Here is a 24,195-nt window from a genome sequence, read left to right as displayed (position 1 = left end):
TTTCATGCACTCCCTATGAATTTTAGCAACAGTCTTCTTTAGGAACAAAACAGAACACAAATGCAGTTTTCTGTTGGTGCATTGAAGTAACTGGTAACTGTAGATCAGGAATCCAAATGCATTTTACTGTCTGCACGATGTAAATAAAACTGTGTTTATGTTAAATTGCCACTCAAGGTTTCCTGTCTAACAAGAGTCCTTTGTGTGCAGCTCTGGCATGAGCCAGTGCATTGTCCTGCAGGGGTTACAGGTCGCGATGGCTGTGCTCCGACTGACAGCACCAAATGGGATACATGGTCTCAGCCAACTTTATGTATCAGAGTGCATTTTTCCTTGTATTTTCTTCCCCCTTAAAACCACTTGAGCTTGTTTTCATATGTGTGATTTGGGTTGTTTCTCCTTCCTGTTTACAGACAAAACTTGCCAATGGCACTTCCAGTATGATTGTGCCCAAACAAAGAAAACTGTCTGCAAGCTATGAGAAGGAGAAGGAACTCTGCGTCAAGTATTTTGAACAGTGGTCTGAGTCTGACCAGGTGGAGTTTGTGGAGCACCTCATCTCCCAGATGTGTCACTACCAGCACGGACATATAAACTCATACCTCAAACCTATGTTACAGCGAGACTTCATCACTGCACTGCCAGGTATTTCTGCAGGCGGAGGGAGCTTACTCCTCCATCTTGTCTTTTGGAAAACTCTGGCCTACCCTGCTGGAGAGGTCTCTTCTAGGATCAGTTTGCAAAATAGATGATAGCTTTTGAATGTAAAGCTCTATACTGGTATAAAATATATTTTATTTTGTATTTCTACCTTGTCTCAAGGCATGATCTAATACCAGCATGGTTTGGCTAGGAGTAAATGATAGCTCATATATGTATTGTAAGGATAGTCATTGCAAGCCACGGGGTAGGTAGTTGTACTCCTAATGCCCACAACAATGCACGCATAACAAAATTTTTTAAAATTAAAACTACTACTCTTACTGGTTGCTCAGCTGAGTTTTTCCCTTTTCTTACTTAGATTTTTTTGTCTCTCCTAGTAAAATACCTTCCTGAAGCCATCGCTTTGATTATGTGTTTATTGCTAATAGAGCATGGAGGACGTAAGATCAAAGGATGGAAATGTTCTATTTTTTTGCACCTCTGTAATGCTTTCCATTGAGAATATTATCCTAGCTGTTCTCAGATGTGGCACTGGATGATCTCACAGAATGCACACATAAAGTAGTTTTGTATTAGCCCTGTGTTACAGATGGGAAAACTGAGGCAGTGGAAGATAAAATATATACAGCAATAGAGTTTCAGAACCAGACAGAAATTCCTGGCTCTTTGGTGTTTTTTTCCAGACCATTAGATCATACCTCTGTAGATAAGATAGGTAGATAGATAGTTAATAGATTATCATTCCCGTGGCATGGGTCCTTAGTCTGAGATCGACCTGAGCGAGAAGTGCTACAGGTATTGTCTCTAAATAGCTAGTTGAAGAGAGGAGTTTCTTGCCAAAACTTTGTTCTGTGAATACCTTTGGAGAACTGCTGAACTCCAACAATTTGTTCAATCCAGTCATTTGATCATTCTTCAGAAGGAATTTCTCAACATGAAATCTAAGTTCTAGGGTTCAAAGATGAAAAAAGCATGTTTAACTGTGAATTGTACAAAGCATAAAGGCACTGCAGGAGTTTTGCTATGAAGTTAAATACACAGACTTACTGGATTTTTAAGCTCATTGTGCCCAGTAATCAAATGGCTGTTGTAGCATTAAAAAAAAAATCTTAGTTATGCTAAGTACCTGCTTTATGTTAGTTTTTAGTAGTCCAATGGCAATAATCTTATGTACTTAGAGCAGCATTATAACTTGTGGAACTGTTCTGTTTCAGAAAAATACTATTTTGAAAGCGCATTGGTTTCTCCACTCTTAAAGTGGAAGTATACATATAGTTACGTACACAATTTTTCCAGGTCTTTCTCCACAAAACTCCATCAAAGCAAGCCAACGCATCTCATCTGCACTTGCTTAATTTCATCCTACAGGCCTTTTTCTAAAAATTTTTGGCAAATGTTACAAATATTTTCAGAGGCATTCAAAATTTCCTAGCCATACCATATTTGTTAGTGGTCTTTTCACAGTTACCCAGGAAGCAGCTAATTTTACTATCTCAGAATGCAGAACAGATAGGAATCAGGCAGCAAATATGTGAGTATTTGAATAGTTGTGGGAACTGTGCTTAAATAATGTATGTGCATCAATTTGCATATTTGCAAAGTGCTAATGTCCTAGTGAATATAGCTCTAAGGGAGAAAATTAACAGCAAGGAATTATACTGGCACAGACTCTGCAGTCTGTGCAGGATGTCCTGAGTATAGGCAGGTTTCTAATGAGGGGAATGGGAAAGGGGAAGGTAAGAAACTGCCTAGGAAAGCGTGATAAACCTAAAATTTTAAATTAAGTCACATAATAAAAAACCCTAAACTCTTTTAAGTATTTTTTAGCTTTCTGAAATTCTCAGGTGTTCAGTATTCTGGTTTCATTTTTACTCCTTCATTCTCTCTCCTGCTCTCCCCCTCGAGTGAATAAAACAATAAAGCTACTTCAAAATCATGAGGCATCTTATCACTGTCCTCCTAGCACTGTCCCAAAGAATGACCAGAATTAAAGGTAGTTTTAGATCATGAGCACGTTTTTACTAATATAGAATAAAATTGGCTCAGATTATTTTCCCAGTACTTTGAACAGAATTAAGTTTGTTTGAAAAATACAGCTTAACTGTGTACTTAACAAACTTTGTTCTGTTTCTGAAAAAATAAGGTCTCTGCTTAGCATTTCCAAGCTGTTTAACATTTTTTATGAGGAGAGTCATTTTTATAAGGGTTTCAAGTGTGAAATAACTGAAACATTCTTGTTGGTATGGAGGGCTGAAGGGCTAATCATGTTTCACATCAATTTAGCAAAAACTTTTGTGAGGAGAGATTTCTCTTTTTTAAGGAAGTGATGCTTTGTTAGATACGTGTCTCAGTGAGTTGTGCTGTTCCTAAGAAACAAAATAATAAATTTGAGTTTGCAGCCAGGACAAAATAGCTCTGTCCATCCACTTATCATAAATATGAGGAGAAGCCAAAACAGTATTCTTTCTCTGCAGAGGGTCTAGGATCAATGGCAAAGGATGACTTACGGTCATGGAAGTAGTTACAACACCTCAGTGCAGCAAGAGCTAAAGTGCAAGTACTGATGATCCAGAAAGGGCAGGTGGGTCAGAGGCAGACTTGTGAGTGAAGATTACTGTGTCCAGTTTATGCAGTATAGCCCTGCTTCCTAAAACCACCAATTGTTCCCCATATAAAATAGTTTCTTGCTGTGATGCTGCTGACGTAAAGCCACTGATATGGATACTACACAGGCAGGCATTTGTAAATGTCCTGGTGGGTCTGTAAATGTCTGTGGGTCCATTGGAAGCAACACAGAGTGGGAAGGCAAATATGCCATTTCCACCCAGTGGAGAGAGCTCAGGACTGCAGGTGTCAGGGTGGGGAAGCAGGGGGACATGATGTCCATGTCTGCCCTACCAAATTGCGGAATTCCTGCAAATTCCAGTTCACATTTACTAAAACGTTGTATCTCTCTTTCCACAAATTGCTGTAGAGTCAATCTAAATTTACAAACGCTCTTTTTTTTCTTTCTTTAAAGAATTTTATATAGTGGCTGTATATATCTTTTCAGATTAAATACATAATAAAGGCTGCTGATGCTTTTATTTTGCAGGTTGACATCTAATTTTGCATCTATAAAGATAAGAAATGTCAGACCTCTTTCTGCACTCTCTAGCTGTGCATGGTATCATTCACGTGCTTTTTCTACATATGAATGGAAGCATAAAATGCTGGGCAGAATGTCTCACCCAAAGTGTATTATAAATTTAAAATGTTTGAAAGGAGCAAGAGGAGGCATGCTGAATATTCTCATCTTCATGTATTGGGAGATAATTTTGAGATCTTTCGGTTAACGAAAACAAAGGTTGGGCCTTTTGTGTCTCATGAACTCTAATCAGAATCAGCTGATTGCACCCAGTTTGGGTTTGCAGACTTACAGACATGTGACTGTAAAAATGCACTTGCTTTCTCTGTCTTTGAGGCTGTTTTTTTTAAAGCAAGAAAAGATGTATTTAACTCTGTCCCAAATGTGAACCAGAGGGAAGATGCATGTAATACCAATCTGCCATACTTCCTTTTTGGTTGGTCTGAACATTATGCCTGAGGGGTGATGGGGTCTAAACTACAACTTTCACGAAGCCTCTGAAATTTGACCTGTGAAGTGAGATAATCTCTTGATGGTGTGAATTAAACAGCCTGCAAGAGAAGCTGTATTTATGCAGCATCTCATTTAAAAGGCATCTTATTTTCCTGAAGTCTTACTGGTGATGCAATTTGAGCGGGTAAGGGCACATTTTTACTGAGTATATCCATCCAGCTAAGAAACGTAGCATAACCTTCCCTGACCCCCAGCTACGCAGATATTATGTGGGGCTGCTTGGTGCTAACCAGGCAATTGCTTTACATTTTACTCCAGCCATGTTGAAACAAAGCCGGTCCTGGTATTCACACTGGAAAATATTTGCAAATTATACCATTTTGGTGCATATTTTTCCTCCACCCACTAAAATAAATGAAACTAGCAAACCTGCTTCACTTTCTCCTTACACAGCCTCTCCTTCCCTCTCGACTTCCCTGTGCATCTGCATATCTTTCCCTCCCCCATGTCTAAAGGTACCACTACCCTTCAGGGCACACATTGGGAATATATATTTTTTTCTTCATTACGTTTAAAAGCTACTGCTTTAGCAAAAACAGCTTTTGAGCCGTTGGAACATGAGAACAGCTGTAGCAGTGAGATGAGAAATGGTCCTAATATAGAGAGATTTTGGGGGCTGCGTTGCTGAGTTGGAAATGCCATCCATAGAATATCCCCCTAGTGCTAAAACCCATCGAAATAGATTGGAATGACTTCTTGGATTCTTTATTATTTTTAATGACTTGTTGTGTTATATCCAAAGGAAGTTGGAGAACGCTGTTCACTCCTGAACTTAGCCACAAATGCACTTCTGTGCATTTGGTCCAGCTCTGCATGCAGAGGAGGAGATGGAAAGAGAGGGTATCTTTGTACTAGCAAGGGGAGTTGTTTTAAACTCCATGTCTCCACAGCAAATAATTTTTTTTTTTAATTTTTTTTTTCTCTCCCCCAGCTCGGGGATTGGATCACATTGCTGAGAACATTCTGTCATACCTGGATGCCAAATCGTTGTGTGCTGCTGAGCTGGTGTGCAAGGAGTGGTACCGGGTGACATCGGACGGCATGCTGTGGAAGAAGCTCATCGAGAGAATGGTCAGGACAGACTCCCTGTGGAGGGGGTTGTCAGAGAGGAGAGGATGGTGAGGGAACTGCATTTTCACCTCTTTTGCCCCCATTCAGGACAGTAGGTGCTGTGTGTTTCAAACCATGTTTGAAGAGGGTTATTTAGCACCCTGAAACATCATGTTGGTTCCAAACCTGACAGTTGCTTAAATCAAAATTTGGGGGTTGGGGGGTTCAGGCAAATTTGGCTAGCTAGGCAATGTGGGGGCTTTTTCCTCACCTTCCTCATCTGATCATGCTTTTATCCCACTGTGACAAGTGAGATACACAGACAGATTTTTACGCCCAGCTGTCATTCAGTTCAAATTAAGAAGCTGTGTACACCCCAGGGGAACACTAAACTAGTCAGCAGTTCAGAGCAGAAAAGCTTTTTTAGGGGTGGCAGTGGGGCAGCATGTGCTATGAATTAGTTGTTTCCTGATACGTCTGTTTGTTTTCCTCAGCAGATTTTCGCTATTAGATATCTGTTTAATTTTCAAACTGGAAGCTGAGGGTAGGTACCACGGAGAATAGGGGACTTTAGAAATGCAGATAGATTAGTTAATAATCATCTGGAATAGCCTTACTACAATGTGGGTCTCACTCAAGTTTGAAGCTGCTCTGTTAACATTTCATTAGAACTTTCCCTCTCAGGGGTACATCCTTTAATACATAATTTTCTTTTCCAAGGGTGTCCCTAGGATGTTGGCAGAAAGGAAGCTGGGTATGAATATTTCATAAACAAGATAAAAGTGACAGCTCAGGCATTTTGGTTGCTATTAAAAAGAAAAAGATACAGAGTTGCAAACAAAGACTCCTGTTTTATGGTTAATTTTCTTACACTGTTTGTCTCAGGAAGTAAAGGCGAGTAAATCAGGATTATAAAACATCCTTTAAAAATAAATACTATTTTGATCTGCTTCCAATAGTGTAGTGTTTACAAAGAGTGTAAAATAAACACAAGCATGGCAGTGGTAACTTTTGCATTCCTTTTAGTGCGTTGTTCTCCCTAGGACTTCTATTTCTGCTCTGTATTGTTGAGGTCACAGTAAGTCTAAAGAGGACCTTGAGATGTTATTTAGTCCCTCTTGTTTCCCAAAGGCAGAGCCAGGTTTCTCTTAAGTCATTCCAGATGTTTGTCTAACTTGTTGTTAAAAACCTTCGCTGGTGGAAATTCCCGAGGCCTTGCCTGTTTCACTAACTTTAGTGTTAGAAAGATTTTCCTGAAATCTAGGCTATCTTCCTAGCTACAGTTTGGTGTAGTGTTTATCCTACACACACACATAGGACAGTTTCTCGTTCTCCTTTTTGTAGTAATCTTTTCCATGTTGGAAGATGATCATGTTTCCTACATTTTGGATGCACTAACCAACCATAATCCTGTGTTCTCTTGTCATTCTTGGTTTTCTCTGTTTAGACCCTCCCCAGTTACTCGACTCCATTCTTGGAGGATGGTGTAATCAGCTGGGTGTCTTATTTCTGCTGAGGCATCACCAGAGTTTGGTGGTGTGGGAAGCATTGCTTTGCATACCGTATGGAGGACACTCCATTTTATGCTTTCCAGTAGAACGTGTGCTTTTTTTTTTTAACAGTGGTGTAATACTGTTATAAAATTAATTACCCTTTCTGTGGAAGTTTTACTTAGCCATTATTCCTCATCTTGCATGCTTATGTTGTTTCTCAGTGGTGAACTTGGCGCTTGTCTATTGAATTAGATTCTATTTATTGTTTGGTATTTCTCCATTTTGTCAGGAGCATTATGAGTTTAATCTTGTTCTCCAAAGTGCCTGTAGCTTCTCCCAGCTTTAGTATCATTGGCCAGGTAATAAATGCACTCCCTGTTCCATTCTTTGTCATTAATGAAAATGCTCAATAATGACACATCTAGGACAGACTCCATGCAAGATCCCAGCTGCCATCCTGTTTGACAGTGCACCATCAGTAAACTGTGCTTTCCAGCCATTTGTGTGTCCGCTCTTGAGCTCTTCCAAGATCATACTTCTCTTGCTAAGTCATGAGAATAGCCCATAAGAAGAAATTACGTCAGTTTGACATGGTGTATTCTGGATTGATCAGTGTTGCCTCTTGTTTGTCACCTTGTCATCTTCTAGGTGTTCATCTGATTGACTCTGTGCTCTAGAACTGCTAAACTGTCAAAGTTGAGTTGGATGGTCCACCATTTCCTTGGTGGACCTTCTTCCTGTTTGTTTAAAATGCAAGAGCTACACTTGTCTTTTTCTTGTTCTGTGGAACTTCACCTGTTCTCTACATCTTGTCAGAGATCATAGCTGATTGATAGTTCTCAAGTTGCTCTCTCCAGATTTTAGAAATAACATTAGCACCAATTACTAGTCATACAGACACATGACATTCCTAAAAAACAGTTGCAAAATCCTGCTTCTCATCTCAAAGGACATTCACACCCTGTTACTGCACTTCTTCAGTTTTACACTGTGTCCTGGAGGTTGCTTTGACGCATCAGGAGCAAGTTGTGCCCTGTCTTTCAGATTGCCCTCTGATTAGCTCTAGAAGATACAACTGCAGGCATGGTGGGGTGGTTAAGAGAGGCAGACAAGAAATATCCAATGTAATTGCATCTCTGCCATATAGAGCTTTATAGCTTGTAATCAATGCTAACGCTGTGCATGCCACAAGGAGGTGACTAACTGGACAGTTCAGAATGATAGATGACTGGTGTTACTTGCTTACAGCTTCTCACTTTGCATGTGGGCTGCCTGATTTCAGCATTTGCAGCTTGTGCTTTACAACAGAAACATCCAGTTCTGCAGCACGGTAGCCTTCACTGACAGCTTCTCAGGCAGCAGTAAGGGTTACACAGATTTAGAGAAATATAAAACAGAAGCCCAAAATCTGGGCATGATTGCGTCCATCTGAATACTTGATTGAATTGGCCAGTCATCAAAACCTGCAAACAATAGTTCCTTTTACCCCAGAGCCACAGCACAGTGGCTACTGGGATGCCATGGAAATTCCAAGCAATCCTTTAGCTGAACTGTAAGCAACTGACTCCACATGCAGCAAGGCAGGGCTTACAGGTAGCAACAAGACCTTGTATTAGGTCAGCTAGTAAAGTTGCAAAGTTGCAAACAATCGACAGCTTTTCAGGTACATAGGCTTGTATACAGGTTTCATAGACCTACCCCATGTCTTCCAGGATGTGTCCTAGGTATTCTGTGTATCTCCAAAGCATTTTTTTCATCTCCCTGGGCCAATAATTTAAATTTTCTTGTATGCACTTTCAGGCTGGATCACAGTAAATAGGCAACCATCTAGTTAGCGGTTTGCCTGCACCCATGTGTTCCCTTCCTCACATGTATTTGTCCCCATATGAGTGAGTGGTTGCTGGTCACTGTGTTTGAAGACTCAGATGATTGCTCTGTCCAAAGTGGAAAGGACCTTTCTCTCAAGTCGTACTTAAAGTACTTTATTTAAAGAATTACCAAAAGTTCTTTTCTTGAGCATTTGTTATTTTCTGTGTTCAGTCCTATAGTTTGCTACCACGTTATAACCTAAAAATTTTGGTTGACTGTTGTGATTTCCCTAGTTCAAGTACATCAGGGCAGCTAATGCACAGTCTCTCAAATGAGTTTCAAGGTATACTGTATGGAAAGGACAAGAAAGAAATGTGCAAGGATGTATTGAACAATTAATTATGCCATAATGGAGCAAGGGAGGGAGAAGTGGAGAGCTGGCCCAGTGTAAACTCTGTGCCTCTGATGCCAGGATTACACTCGGAGGCATTTGTGCCTCTCTCCATTTTGTGAGGCATGTTGCCAGGCAGAACAGCAGTTAGTACGCCCATGGTGGGGTTTACTAGCTTCCACACCGTGTTTGGTGGCTTCTTAACTTCAGGATGAGGAATTAAAGTTTTTTACACAGCAGGTAGTGATTGCCGTTTACGGATTTTTTTTGTAGCAAAAATCTAGCTTGGGATATGAGTATTCCAAATCAGTGTTGAAATGAGGGAGGCACCACAGATGAAGTGTTGCTTACCAAAATATAGTAGTAGCAGTAAAATGTCCATGTACCAAAACTGATGCTGTTCCTGCCAATGCAGATAAAAGCTAGCCTTGAATGCATAGTGAGTTTGAGGGTTCCTTGACTTCCTTAATTTTCTTTGTATGCTTTATTTTAAAGGTGACCTCTGATATGGTTATGTGTATTGTGGGCATGAGCCTTTCTCACCTCCTGTTGAGCTGAATGGGCTCAAGTCCGTAACAGATAATATATTTCCCTTCCTTTAGTGACTAGGCACAGATTTTTCATGAGTATTTCAGTGTCTAAATGCAACACCGACATGTTGCAGGGCAAACATACAAGGAGCCACCCCATCTTACTGAGTAAATTAAGTTTGAATGTGAATCTGTCTGTGCTTTTCAACAGTGATTACCCATTTGTAAAATGCCAGGAGGACCTTTCTTCAAAATGCTGAAAGAGTGTTTTTTGTCTTCCAGGGGACAATATCTATTTAAAAATAAACCTCCCGATGGGACTGCACCACCGAACTCCTTCTACAGAGCACTTTACCCCAAAATTATACAGGACATAGAGGTAAGAAACAGCTTCCAGATGTGGTGGGTTTTTTGGGTTTTGTTTGGTTTTTTAAATCTCCCTGATTTATTCACGATGCTGGAATTCTGACAATATTTTGTTCTAATGAAACATTTCATTAAATCTGATGCGTCTGTGTTTGCCCAGAGTTTGTAGATCTGGGACAGTTATATGAGGTCCCAAGCTTTGCCTCTCCCTTAGACAGAGGATGAGTTGGATTGTTTAGTGAGCTGTTTGCACATGGAGTGTCTACACCTTGCACGTCAGATGTCACAGCAGCACCGTACCTACTTGATTTTCTCTGCTCCACAGTACTTTACTCCACCCAGTGCAGATGAGACCTAATAAGGTGTTATGGGCAGATATCAGGAACTGAGCCAGGGAGAAGGTGCATTGCTCAAAACTACAATCCTAAGACCCAGGGAAATGGGAAGCAACTGAGCATGGCTGCCTTGTATCTAGTGTGAACAAATGCCATGTTCTGGCAGTTTGCTAATGGCAAAAGTGGTGGTCAGGCACTCTTGCAATAAGTTTGTACGAGCGCTTAGCTAGAGTTCAACTAAGACTTTGTCTTCAGCTATTGTTGAGTCACAGGGGGTTAAAGGTTGGAGATAGAAAAAAGCTTTTAGGTCTCATCTCCCTTGCCATTCTAGACAATACAGATGAGTTTAGCCACGATATGTTTTCCAGGCCTTTGTGTGTTAATTGGTTTTATTATGTGTGTTGCTTCTTCTGGAAAGCAGTTATGTCACTGTATGGGCATGATTCCAGGAAAAAGTGTGAAGAAAGGTATCTGCTGCCTTCTCAAGCAAACAAAAAAAGGGGAGATAGTTCTATGCTTTATTTTTACTTCTCTTTTGTCTCCTGTCTCTCCTCAAGACAATAGAGTCAAACTGGCGGTGTGGAAGGCACAGTTTACAGAGAATCCACTGCCGAAGTGAGACAAGCAAAGGCGTTTATTGTTTACAGTATGATGATCAGAAGATAGTAAGTGGCCTACGAGATAATACTATCAAGGTGAGAGTGCTCCAGAATGGCATACTAATGGCACATAGTGCCTATGCCATAAATAATAGTGTCCTAATTTCAGTGACACCTACCCAATCTCCTGTTAATAACCTAGCCTTCTCTTTTCCCCACCTCACACCTGCACAGCACGTATGCCTCTTTTATCTGGCAAGAGAGACCCTGTTTTCTTACAAACAGACTTTGCTAGCAGAGTTTTTGTCCATCAGTAATTACAGGCTATGTAATTACTGCACCCTGTACCCTGATGAGAAAGGTAAAACCAACGTTCATAGTAAAGCCAGTAATATCAAAGATGTTAATGTCTTGCACCAAAGAGCCTTTAGAAGACTCTACAGATGCCACTAAAGATCTTTTAACTGCACTATGGTTGACGTGTTGTAGTAAAAAACAGACCAGTCAAACCAGTAATTGCTGAACAATGAAAACCTTTCTGAGTTGTCTGGTTTTGAATGTTTGCTATCTTAGATCTGGGATAAGAATACATTGGAATGCAAGCGAATTCTCACCGGACACACAGGTTCTGTCCTGTGCCTCCAGTATGATGAACGGGTGATTATTACTGGATCTTCGGACTCAACAGTCAGGTGTGTGCTTGTGATTTGGAGCTTTCTGTTTGCTTCTAAGATTTTAGCCTTGCAAGATGCTGAAATGATCTTTTCTTAAATGTGTGCTGTTCAATCAGTTCCATGAAGTAGTTCAGCATATTTGTTCAGGAGCATACTGTCCTTGTTTATCAGATGCCCATGCAAATGGCTGTCAAGGAGAAATGAGAACCTAAGCAAAGGCCAGTCAAGGTCAAGATGACTTAGGAAGGCCATCTGGCATTTCACCAAGGTTTTGCATATTTTGACACTCCCTGAGAATGTTTTAAATTCTCCCTGAGAATAACTTTTTAAAAGTTGGTTGAAGTTTTCAAAGCAAGTTTGAAGGTTTGGTCATCCATTGTCACTTAATTTTAACAGAAGATGTATGACTAGATCTCCTGTGACTTTTAATTATATTTCAGCATTATGTTTCTTTTCATTCCATCTTTCTAACCTTGCTTTCCTTCCAGTCTCCAGCAAAAGGCTGGACACCTCAAGTCAGCACTTGTGGTGCATGTTATGCGGATGTGAAGTCCACTAGACGTAATACAGGATCCCTGAGAGTCTAAGACCTGCAGTGTAAATACAGGCACATATGAGTTAGTGAACTGCAATATGAACTTGGATGTGAAGGAGCAAGTCTGTCTTCTCCATGTTGTTATATATTGTCTTGTTGTCAGTGTACAAACAGTGCCCATGCAGTGATGTTACAGACAAAAAAAAGCTGTGTCAGTGGCCTTTTCTGAAGCTATTAGCATGTGTTCCTATGGCTGCAAGCTCGTCATGGTTGTCACCATGCTTGCATGTAAACTACCACTGTTAAGCTAATAACCATTAAATTTAGTTCCTGACATGTGATGCATGCAGTCTTGTGGTGCTGCTAGATTTTGGGGTCCTATCATTAGTAGGAATCCAGAATTTCAGCAACACTGCCTGCCGGGAGGCGATGTGGGAACTGCACTGTGCTAAACAGATCACAAAAGGAGAGGCTGATTTCTGTAACAAGCACTATCATCTTCCATATCAGGCCAGGCAGGCCAAATTGCAGACTGGCTACTTGCCCAGAAATGCTTTGTTTCCTACTGTATCTATAAGTGTTTGTGCAGACCCCAGAGGCACATAGGACGCATCACTTTTATCCTTGGGTCTCGTCAGGAATAGGGGCTTCATCCAATAGACAGTACAGATGGGCTCTTAATGCTTCTGAGATCTCAGGGATGCACTTGTCCAAAGAAGTCAGTAGGTCTCAAGCTCCTGTTCAGTTTGGCAACCCTGTCTGCAAACTGCTCATCTGTTAATGGCTCAGGTCTTTAGTCTGTGAGTTTTTCTCCTTTACATTTTGTCATTGGAATGTAGTTTTCTTTCCTATTTATAGTCCATAAGTTGATGCACTTCAGCCTCCATAAGTTAGAAAATAAAACACTAGAACTCTCTCTCACATCTTGTCTTTTCTTACTGCTCGCCTTATTGGCAAAGTTTTAACTTCTGCAACATCTGATGTGCTTGATGATACAGCCGTTTTCTGCTCTCACATAGTATATCTGGGATACAGGTGTGATAGTGCCAAAAGAAATCTCTTTATGGAGGGTAAAAGAAGTTTGCCAACAGAATAGCCCAAAAGAAACACTTTTAAGGCTTAAAATCTTCATTTCGAGTCCTAGAAGTTCTGTATGAAGCCTTTGTCTAACTTTCATCTTAAATTATCTTTCAGCTGAAACAGTTGGTTCCAGTAACATTAAATTGACATAAATGCTCTGTCTTAATTTGGGTATTCAGCACTTTCCTGGAATGTGTACCAGATGCACTGCAGGGTAAATGCAATTCGTGGTGCAACTTGTGGCAATTACTTATATTTGTTTGAAAAGCATTATCTTGTCTTCTGCTTCTGTATAAATTATCCTTTGAGTTGATAGTCCTGTGAGAGAGGTCAAAAATTAAACCTGTCACTGAACTTGCTTCCCCACAGGTCATGATTAAGTACTCATTGACTGGAAATGGAGTATGTGGTAGGCTGACACAACCAGGAAACATCAGTCTTTAAGGCCATCAATCTCATACCTTTCCTCAGCATTAAATTCCCTTAATTAAAGAACGCTTTTTTTCCTGGCTGGGTTATTTTTATGGTGTTAACTGCATTGCAGGATTTTTGGCTGCTGGACTGTCTCAATGTATGCATAATCAACAGGTTTATAGAATACATCTTTTATTGAACTATTTAATAGATGTAGATATAACTTGTGGTGTTTGCTTCTCTAATATTGCTAGAGAGTCAATTACCTCTCCCCGTCCCTCTCTTGCTCTACAGAAAATCCACTGTACAGTTTTTTAACTCTCTTCTCTCTGGTTTGAAATTTGAAACTGCAGGGTGTGGGACGTAAATGCAGGCGAGATGCTGAATACACTGATTCACCACTGCGAAGCAGTACTACACCTCCGCTTCAATAATGGCATGATGGTGACATGTTCCAAAGACCGTTCCATTGCTGTGTGGGACATGGCTTCACCAACAGACATCACCCTGAGGAGGGTGCTAGTAGGGCACCGAGCTGCCGTCAACGTAGTGGACTTTGATGACAAGTACATTGTATCAGCATCAGGTGACAGAACTATAAAGGTGAGGTGTTTCAGAGGCTTTTTATTTGCAGCACTGGGGTATTTAATAACCAAGAACAGTGACCAGACAGGAAAGATGGTCCTTGACAGTTATTACAGAGATCTTCCTTTAGAAGCAGTGCTCTTCCTGCGGCTCATTTCCACTCGTCCCCCCTCTGTTGAGCTTGCACAACTTGTTTACAGAGCTGTATGGCAAATCAGATCCAGGTACAGATGCAGTTGAAAAAGGACTTTGTTTTCTGTGTTCTTTTTCGACTTGACCGCTTCCATATGTTTCAGCATTAGTCATTCGAACAGTTGTCAGAGGGCAGCATGGGGGCAAAATAAAGGTGAGTGGATAGGAGTCACTTAAGTGTTATTGCTATGATCCCAATCTGCAGCATTAAAACTGAGGAAAATCGAGATCCTGTGTAGACTAAATCATAGCCTGAGAGTGCTAAAGCCTGATTTTGGAAGCTAATTTTCATACGGTGTGGCAAAAATCTTCTGTGTACAGTGACCCAAGCTGCTAACAGTTGCAGACTATAGTCATAAGTCACCAGAGCGGTAATTTTCCCCTGGCATCTTCAATTAAGGGCATTCTGGATGCACCTATATATCATACAGACACCAGCTTTTGTTAGTCTCTTCTTGATAATTTTATCTCTGTGTGGTTCCCTCCCCCCTTCCTGTCACAGGTATGGAACACTAGTACCTGCGAATTTGTACGCACCTTAAATGGCCACAAACGAGGCATTGCATGTCTGCAGTACAGAGACAGGCTAGTAGTGAGCGGCTCTTCAGATAATACTATCAGGTGAGAGACACACTCCCTATTGCAGTGTTCTATGCAAGCACTTGTCTCTGATTGCCTGGGATGTGCAGAGGTTAGACAACTGAAGTGCTCTGTACCCTTGTCGTCTTTGAAAAATGCTTTCTTTGGTGTAGAACATTGGGAACTACTGGAAAGAGATATTAGAAGCCTGTTTTACTGTATTGTCTTTCATCCTCTATATCTCAAGAGTCCCATACTAATCAACAAGTTGCATTGCTCTGACAATTCTGGTGTATGAAAGAGCTGGCAAGTACCACTTTCTGTGATGTCCTCTTGTGATATTTTAATTGGGCTATGTGTCTAGTTAAAGGGGTCAGATTTGCAGTAAGAGGCATTTAATCCTCTGCAGAAATCCTCCTGGGCTGTCGCCAAACTCTTCTTGTGGTACTTGGCACCTGGTTAAGTCTGGAACAGCTGGTTTAGAGCATGAAGTTCACTTTGCTGCCTTTTGCACTTTTCCAGCTGCCCTGGTTGCAATCTGAGATTTAACTCCTTCGGTATCATGAGCCAGGATTTCTCCCTACATCCTGCAGCTGCTGGCAGAGGGATGTCCCAGTAATCTCAGGGTGTACGGAGCAAGCTTGAGTAGTAGTGTACGTGACGTAGGGAAATGGCTCTGTCATGCAAACAGGAGTAAGAGCAACCTCCCTTTTGTCTTTATCATTGCTTTAAATAATTCTCTGCCTTCTGATAAAACTTCAAAGCCAGACAGTGTAAGCAGAAACCCTTCACTTTGCATATTAGTAATAATTTCCCCTCAGCGAGAATGATTTATGCTACTGTTCGCCTGTGGACTTTGCTTGCAACACACTGCCTCTCTCTGCTTTGCATTCTGTAGGAAAATGGTGGTCCTTTGGTTGACATCACCAGGTCATTGTGCCAGATTTTAGTACAGGGCTGTCTGAGAGCATGACCAAGAGAGTTGGAACTTCTCTCTCTTAATCAGGGGGAAAAGTATTACAGGCATTGTGTAAGACTAGCACCACTTACACATGGTGAGAACTTCTGCACTTCAACTAGAAAAAAATAACCCTCTGCAATTGTACTATGCAACTTGGTCTCAGAAGTAGAGTAAGAAGTAGTTAAATATTACAGCAGTTAGGGAAGGATCTAAAATACGACTTGCAATGCTAAGAAAAATAAATGTCAAGATAGTGATAATGCTAAAGAGGAATACAGTTACTTTTACGCTTACATAGCACAAAATCCCTAGTTGACAGATAAATTGTGCTAGAATTTCAGGAATGTTGGCAGTGAACCTTAATGGAAGCCAAGTTTGGCAGCTGTGTGGGCAAGGCACAAGACTTACCTGGTCACATCATTTTCTCCCAGCCATTAGCAGAGGGCACAAGACAGTGGAAGTGTGATAAAGAAAAGGCAGGTTACTAAGTCACCTTTCTGGGCGGCTTGGTGCTTTCTATGTTTGATTTTAATCCACTGTAAAATGCCAGACATTGTGTGTTGGCCTTCAGTAGAGGCTACCTCCTGATACAGAATTTGAAGTTTGTCATTCTTCAGTTGCAGGGAAACTTTTTTCCAAAAGACAACTCTGTGATTTCTAGTTTTGCAACTGCAGATGTAAGGACATATGAAGTAGCTGAGAAATCAATATCTTTCTTCTGTTGGGAGACTCCATGTATAAAAATTATTTAGGTTTTGTTTTAAGCCAGAAATTTCACCAGTGTAAGAGGACACAGCTACATAAGCATCACTGTCATTGTGCTGATTTCCGTCTGGTAGAAACTGATCCATCAAGTTTAATCCAATCACTTCAGTATCTTAGCCTCTAGGGCCAAAGTTCTTAATTGCTACAGACATGCATGGTATAGAAAAAAAGAAAAAAAAAAAAGTAATTTAGAGCAAGAAAATAGAATCAGACTACATCATCTTGGGTTAATTTTTAAATGAGTGGTCAGTTTGCATGTGTGTATTCAACCTCCAGTGTGTGCACACACGGGGATCTGATACTGGGCTGTTTAGACAACAGCATTCTCTCTAGGAGATGGGGATTCAGGCTCACCTGCCTTCTGTACATCTTACAGCTCTGCCAGGACTTCAAGTGAATTAAAGGTTGAGATAATTGCAGACCTCCCTCTACTTCCAGAAGTTCTCTCAAAGCTATGGGAAGGAAGAGTCGTGGTGGTTTTGACTGTGTATACTTTGTAGTGAATTTTTTTGGTTAGTTCTCAAGCCTTAAGAGTAGTTCTCTTACTATTTGGTCCTTTGACTATTTAAAGAAGTAGAAATCTGAGGACGTTATCAAATCTGGGAGGTACCCTTGGCACCAGTTCTGCTAGGGCATTCTGCTCTTACATAGCAGTTATCCCTTTTGTACATGAAGGCACAATCCCCACGTGGCTAGGGACATGATCATCTCTTCTAATCCCATTCGGATTCAGGTAGAACCTCAAACTGGGACCTGAAAATACGGGCCTGAATTTGTGTGATGCAGCCTCCCAGAGCTGCTGGCAATCTCAGGCTTGATGGCAAGGAATGGAAACACATGGTACAAAAGTTCCTGGCACAAGATTGCTCTTCAGACCTTTCTGCACCAGTTCATTTCTGGCATTGTCTATCCTGTTTACGGTCCTTGAGACACTTGCTGTGCTCTGACCAGGCAGAGTGCCTTTGGCTGACCTTTGCCATGGAGTTGCTTGCTCTGACCTTGACTGGTACTCACGTGAAAACTATTGGGATCTTCACAGATTCCTGAAAGATCGACTTCACAGATCAAAGAATCACCCTGTGCTCCTCGTTGGTCTCAAACATGTGCATAGACAAATGCTTTCCCAGTTCTATAGTGACAAGAGTTCTGTTCACTCCTCTGTTGTCCAAAGTAAGAGCAACTTGTCGTGCTAGGACAGCTGCAATCGTTATCCACAAACCTTGGGCACATATCCACTGGATCTGGATTATTCCCTGGGGGACCTCAGGAGTAAAATATGTGGGGACAGTTTATCTCTTTCTCTGTCTGTCTTTCAAGGAGAAGTGAAAGTGCTGCTGTGCTGCTTTGAGACGTGTCACCCAGAGAAATTCCACAAACTACCCATATTTCTCACTACTGTGAAGTTCATGTCAGTCTGAATGCTAATTGAATGAGCATTTAAGAACATTTGTGACTGGTTTCTTTCAGCTGTGTGTCAGGGAGCTGCAGCAGATACTCCTATTAAAAGATTCCTGTATGAGCAGGGAATGTCTCAGCCAGAGATGGAACACCTCTGGACAATACATGTCAAAGAATTTCAGTTCTTATAGGGAAATAATCCTTCTTTTTCCATGCTAATTGGGAGTCATGTCAAAGAGCTGACAAAAGTATGGAAAGCACATGGACTTACTTCATAACTGTTTCAAGCATTTCTTAAGTATTTTTCAAGGTAGTGTGTAAGTATAAAAATTAATGTATTTTAATTTATTCTCCATGCTAAAAATCCTTCACAAAGCCCAAAACTCTGGGATATTTACAGCTGAGAGAATTAACGCATTGCTGGGTCTCTTACTGGGATACTGTGTACTGGTTTTGGTGCCAGAACTTTTTTAAAATATTGGATTATTAGAACCAGTTAGCAGGGAGCCACAGGAATTATTTGAGAGCAAGAAGAAAATGCATTATAAAATAATAGAGTGCCCATTTTAGTTTATGCATAAGGTACCTAGATTACAGAGTAAATATACCTTCAGTGGGAGAAATGACAAATAAAAAGGGCTTGTTAATTCTTGTACCTTTCACCACTTTATTGGTGTCTTAATTTGTCTGATGGTAGTCTCCAAATCAGAAATAGGCATATAGGGGTACAGAAAAGGGTGCGTGCCTTGTAAAGGTGATCTTACCAATTGGAACAAGCTGCCAAGGGGATTAGTAAGTCTCCCTCTCTTAACATCTTGAAATCAAGGCAGGATACTTTCATGAAAAATCAACTTCAGTAAAATAAAGTTGTGAGGCTCACTGTGAAGATAACTGGGACATATCTGTGTTACTAGAGCAGTAGATACTAGGCACAACTGGTCTTAAAATTTTTGGATTTCTGACTTATTTCCCATGTGATACTGTAATGTAACAGGGTCATGTTGAAAAGCACACGTCCACTTAACAGCAGGAAAAGGAGTGATGAATGTAGTTTGTTTCCTTGTTGTTTCATCGTAATCTTTATTTCCAAGTTTCCATTAACTACAAGCAAAGACCAAAATATTTCACTGCAATGATCAGGTATTAAAAAATTCTTAGTGCTGCTTTGTACTCTCTTCCAGGCTGTGGGATATCGAGTGTGGGGCATGTTTACGAGTATTGGAAGGCCATGAAGAGTTGGTGAGATGCATACGCTTTGATAACAAGAGGATAGTCAGTGGGGCATATGATGGGTAAGGCTGTCAGTGCAAGTCAATACCTTGCATCTTCCTGTCTGTCTGTCTCACATCCCACTTTGCTGTATCTTCCTTATAAATATTAGACTTCTTGTCTGTCATACCAAGAGGACCTTTTCATGGCCAGAAAATCAGGCCCATGTTACAAAGTATACCTTTTTTTCTTCTTTTTTAAATAAGTCAGTATGATTTGATTCATGTGATCCAGTTCTTTAGCTTCTAAGAATATCTGACGACTCAGTCTGAAACCTCTTCTAGCTGAACCACTGGTAAGAACAACCTTTCCCATCTGTGGTTACATCTTCTGGACCATTTGCCATTACAGACTAGGTGTCTACACTCCCACATGTTTCTCTTAGTTATTATCACCTGCTTTTTATGTGTTTTACCTTGTTGACAGCATATTTTTTTCTTCCATTAAGCTCTATAACCTTTACAAAGGGAAAATGCAAGAACCAGGTCTCAAGAGCAGAAGGATTGCTGTAATTTTCCTTGAACTGGTGTGTTAGCTAAGCTGTACTAACAGTTAATGTTTTTCTGTGAGCACTTGCTCTTTTTCTCTTTAACAGAGCCATGGTGTTTGTCCATTTTTTCACTACTAGGAAAATTAAAGTATGGGATCTTGTGGCTGCTTTGGACCCCCGTGCTCCAGCAGGGACCCTCTGCTTGCGAACCCTTGTGGTAAGAGCTTTTGGTAGGGGTGTCGGAGAGGGCAGAAAGGTGTGCTTGATCAGGGCTATCTGAGCTATGAAAACTCAAGTCAGCTTAGCCCCAGTCTGCAGGATCTAGAAATCATTTCTAGGAGTCTGGCTTTTTTGGCTGTGCAACTTTTTTTTTAATGTTGCAAACTATAAAGCATTAGAAATTAGAACCTGTGGAGTTTTCATTCATTTTTTAAAAGCTTTGTTCTGTGATTTGGAGTTAATAATTAAATCCATTTTTGAGACTTGTCCTTCTTGAAATCCATGTGCCAGTAGGTTTACTTTAACCTGTGTGTACCTGATGATGTAGTAGTAAGTTGTCTAAATTGTTGACATGAAACATCTTAAAGAAAAGTAGTACATTCCAAATTTGAGGAACAAGAACACCCTTGGGATTGCTTTTTACTGACTTTTGGGTGTTAAGAAAAAAGCAGGTAAAGACTGGAACAGACAGTGATATTGCCTCATCCTTAAACAGCAGCTACTGCTTTCACGCCATCTATTGGTATTTAGTGCAGGTCTGATGATGGTGTGGTTAAAATGTCATTGTGTGAGCATTGACAACATTCACAGTCATGCTTAACAGTGGCTCTGCACTGGTCTTATAATAATGTGGGCAAGTTGTGAGAAAAATGCCAGTACAGCCAAGGTCATGGGATGGTTCCTATAAGCATTCCTCCATCACATTCACCCCAAAAACCTTGCAGTGTTGCTGGGGATAGAGGAAGATTTCAACCCAGTACCAAATTCTCATTGAAAAAGAACTGCTAAATGTATTTATTTTTTAGCTAAAAAGTGTTTGAGTTGGTATACATTAGAACTTTTCCTGCTGTAGCAAGTGACTGTAGTCTGTGCTCTAAAACCAAGATCATACCAAGGCTGTCTGATTCTTTAAAAGTGTGGTTACCTCTCACCAGCTGAGCTGTGCTAGCTGACCTTCTGCACATTCATCAACCACCTGAATTTCTACTGTTGCTGTAGATTTCGCTAAGTATTTTACTTCACGTTTGGTGCAAGCTGGGAGGGTTACTGTGACTCAGCTGACAGCCAGTAGATCATTAAGCCATGCTAACTCTTTTCCGTCATGTATTTGGACCATAAGCTGCAGAGTAAGAGTCTGTGAGAGCCTTGGATGCCTGCAGGTACTATGTTGAAAAACCTTCTTGTTAGCCAAATAGAACCGCAAATAGTTTCATGGCTGAAATCCAAAACCCCCTTTGTCATCAGCCACCCAGTTCCAAACTATGGAACAACTCTGTGCCCATGAGCACATATCCTGAGAGTCTAACACTTCAGCTTGGTATTAGTAGTGTTCCTGCTCCAGCCTGAGACAAATGTGTGCCTAGTAACCTGTAGACTTAATTTAACTGGTGTGATTTCCTCTGCATTTTCCAGCAGTGGACAGCCAAAGTGCCCCAGCTAATTATATTATAAATCAGAAGCGGTGGGATGGAAACACTGTAGGAATCTCAACACATGGATACTCATAAATCCCCATTTGATAGCAATAGAGGGGGCCAAAAGAGGGGGGGCAGAGGAAGAAGCTGTTGTGGTGCTTTTAGGACTTTTCATGTTTATGACAACAGGACGTCCTTATACCCGCTTACCCATGGTTTGGTTTGTTGTTTTTTTCTCTTCCCTTGGCCTCCAAAATTAAACCTGGCTGCACAATGAACATCGTGAGTCTCCTGCTGCTCGTGTTCAATTTTCAAACAGTAGGAGGAAAGTGCACGGATAACAAATGCTCGCTGCATGCCAGGTCCCTTCCAGTTTTGTCTTCCGTTAGCTAGAACGGCGGCCACATGAATTTGACAGAAGCTTTCCAGGCACAGAATAAGCACACAGTTCAGCTTTCCTTACAAGCTAAAGAGTCCAGGTCCTTGTGGCCTGAACTTAAGGTGTGCATTCTGCTTATTGCCACTGCAACAGCAAAGGGCAGGTGCTATGTGGAACTTCGAGGGCAACCCTACTTAGCCCACAGCGACTGGGAGAGAAAAGGGAGTTTTGGAAATGGTTTTTCAAAGTACCTCTTTCTCGGTGTCTCTGTGAGCAATCCCTCAGAGGATCTGACTGTTGTAGTGATATTTTTTAGCACGAACTTCTTCACTGCTACAACACAGACTCTGGAAAAACATTTCTTTTTGGAATAGGTGGGAAGACAGAAACCTATAAGGTGTTTCTAAGACAAATTTGAGTTAGAGTTAGAAGATCAGAAAGGTTCCAATGATTAGACCTTTTTTAAAATTTATCTTAAAAATAGAATCTGACTTCTGCGTGTGTGTATTTTCAGTTAATTTTACGATTCAGAGATCCACTTTAAAGCAGCTGTTGCACTTTGCAACCAAGCTGTATTTTTGTAGCCCTGTGCCATAAGACAGAGGCTTCCCATTAGTAGCTAACAATTTGCTTTTGTCTAAATGTTTAAGAAACCTGTATTGTCAGTATTAAAGTATTTTAAGACATGTTTTTTACCTGACCCTAAGCCCCTTACAACACGTGAGCACTAAAGAGAAATAGGTATTAATGGAAGAGATAGGGCTCACCCTAGTTGCATGGTTTCTATTCCCTTCTGACTGAGGAGGCCACTGCTTACTCTTGCAGCAGTGTAAGCACCAAGAAGAAAGAGGCAAGACAAAAGGGAAAGCATAGTGGATTTGCTCTGTGATATCCAGGATCTTGCTGTTACCTCCTGTTAATTACAGTCTGAACTCTTGCCAAATTGTCATGCCATTTCCACTCAGCCTCAGAGCAGAATGTGAACTGCCTATAAAGAATGCCCTTTCTAGTTCATATTTTTAGAACTGCTTAAGAGGAATTATTATTTTGTCACTGGACTTTACAAGACGGTCCTTAGTGTCCTCCAGTATTAAGCTCTTTCCTCTTCAGCAGTGGCAATGGTGCAAAGTCTTGAATGCAAAATTCTCATGTCTCCCCCCATAACCTACTACATCTGGGAATGCTGTGATTTCAGGAAGGAGTTTCGCTATGGAACAAGGAAGACAGTGCTCCTATCAGCCTCACCAGAGTGAATTGCGTGGTGGAGGGAGCTTAGTTTGTCCTGCACAGCGTATGTCCAATATTGGGATTTAAGGAGTAATGGGATAACTGTAATGTTAACTTCCTGCGAGCCAAGTACTCAGTTATGGCAAGCCCTTTTCACTGAAAGAGAGCTTAATTTACACTGTGTGATGGTGATGCACAGTGTGTCATGTGGGGTTTACTGAGAAATGAATGTGACACTAGAATCGAAGCTCAAGTTCATCTTCCCTGCTTCATCCCAGGTGCCAGCAAGTTCACAAAGTAACATGCTGTGTCTTCCACTTGCATTTAGGAGCATTCTGGAAGAGTCTTTCGACTTCAGTTTGATGAGTTCCAGATCGTCAGCAGCTCACATGATGACACCATCCTTATCTGGGATTTTCTGAACGATCCAGCTGCCCAAGCAGAATCCACTCGTTCCCCATCCAGAACATACACCTACATCTCAAGATAAATAACACTACACTGTACCTCACACTCGCACAGGTAAAAAAAAAACTAAAAAAATAAAATGAGGCTCAAAGGTGACACTGGATGTAGTGTGAGCATGCTGCTTGAATAACTAGCTGGGTCTATCAATATTTCTCATCTTGGCTGGACAGTAATTACAGTGTCCTGTAAAAGGACAGGAATGGTTTTGATACCCTAGAATAGGGACTTTATTTTAGGATTTGTGGCATGTGGCACCTGTGAGTTGCCCTGAAGAACTCCTCCTCCTCTGTCTATCATCATCAATAATTAAATCAGCTATCACTGCTGTCCAGAAGGAAGAAGGGTTTCTGCAGAGCAAGTAGAGCAGCTGCTGCCTAACAAGGGGATGCAGATGGCCTGACCCTGGGCAGTTGTCACCAGGCAGGAGGGTTTTGCCAAGAAGCGTCAGCTTTATTCCCTCCCTCTGAAGTGGTGACCATTCTTCTCACTCTGCAGCAAGCTGATTCAAGAGAACAGTTTGGCTAGGGGAGGAGACACTGAGGCACAAGCCCAGGCAAATTTAATTGAGATGCATCAACATGCAAAGTCATTTACTGATAGGGCCTAGCCCTTGTTCTCTCTAGCATAGCGCAGGTGTTAAATTGTTCGTATCAGAGCCTGGCTGGTTTG

The 24,195-nt window shown here is 41.1% G+C and overlaps 1 protein-coding gene across 7 annotated transcripts in view; it reads left to right on the top strand.

Annotated features, from left to right (window-relative positions):
• Positions 1 to 24,195, top strand: part of BTRC (beta-transducin repeat containing E3 ubiquitin protein ligase) — a 123,594-nt gene that overhangs the window by 93,151 nt on the left and 6,248 nt on the right. For all 7 annotated transcript variants that reach the window (XM_069796840.1, XM_069796839.1, XM_069796838.1 and 4 more), the window contains 10 exons: positions 414 to 645; positions 5,235 to 5,421; positions 9,859 to 9,955; positions 10,835 to 10,972; positions 11,450 to 11,568; positions 13,933 to 14,182; positions 14,859 to 14,977; positions 19,241 to 19,351; positions 19,957 to 20,035; positions 23,387 to 23,580. In XM_069796840.1, the coding sequence (XP_069652941.1) occupies positions 414 to 645; positions 5,235 to 5,421; positions 9,859 to 9,955; positions 10,835 to 10,972; positions 11,450 to 11,568; positions 13,933 to 14,182; positions 14,859 to 14,977; positions 19,241 to 19,351; positions 19,957 to 20,035; positions 23,387 to 23,548 (1,494 nt within the window). In that variant the 3' untranslated portion in view covers positions 23,549 to 23,580. The remainder of the gene's footprint in view (positions 1 to 413; positions 646 to 5,234; positions 5,422 to 9,858; positions 9,956 to 10,834; positions 10,973 to 11,449; positions 11,569 to 13,932; positions 14,183 to 14,858; positions 14,978 to 19,240; positions 19,352 to 19,956; positions 20,036 to 23,386; positions 23,581 to 24,195) is intronic.

The sequence above is a fragment of the Haliaeetus albicilla genome, chromosome 11, assembly GCF_947461875.1.
Source record: "Haliaeetus albicilla chromosome 11, bHalAlb1.1, whole genome shotgun sequence".
Classification (NCBI taxonomy): Eukaryota; Metazoa; Chordata; class Aves; order Accipitriformes; family Accipitridae; genus Haliaeetus; species Haliaeetus albicilla.
Note: the sequence above shows the minus strand (reverse complement) of the source record. Positions and strands in the feature narration are given on the sequence as shown.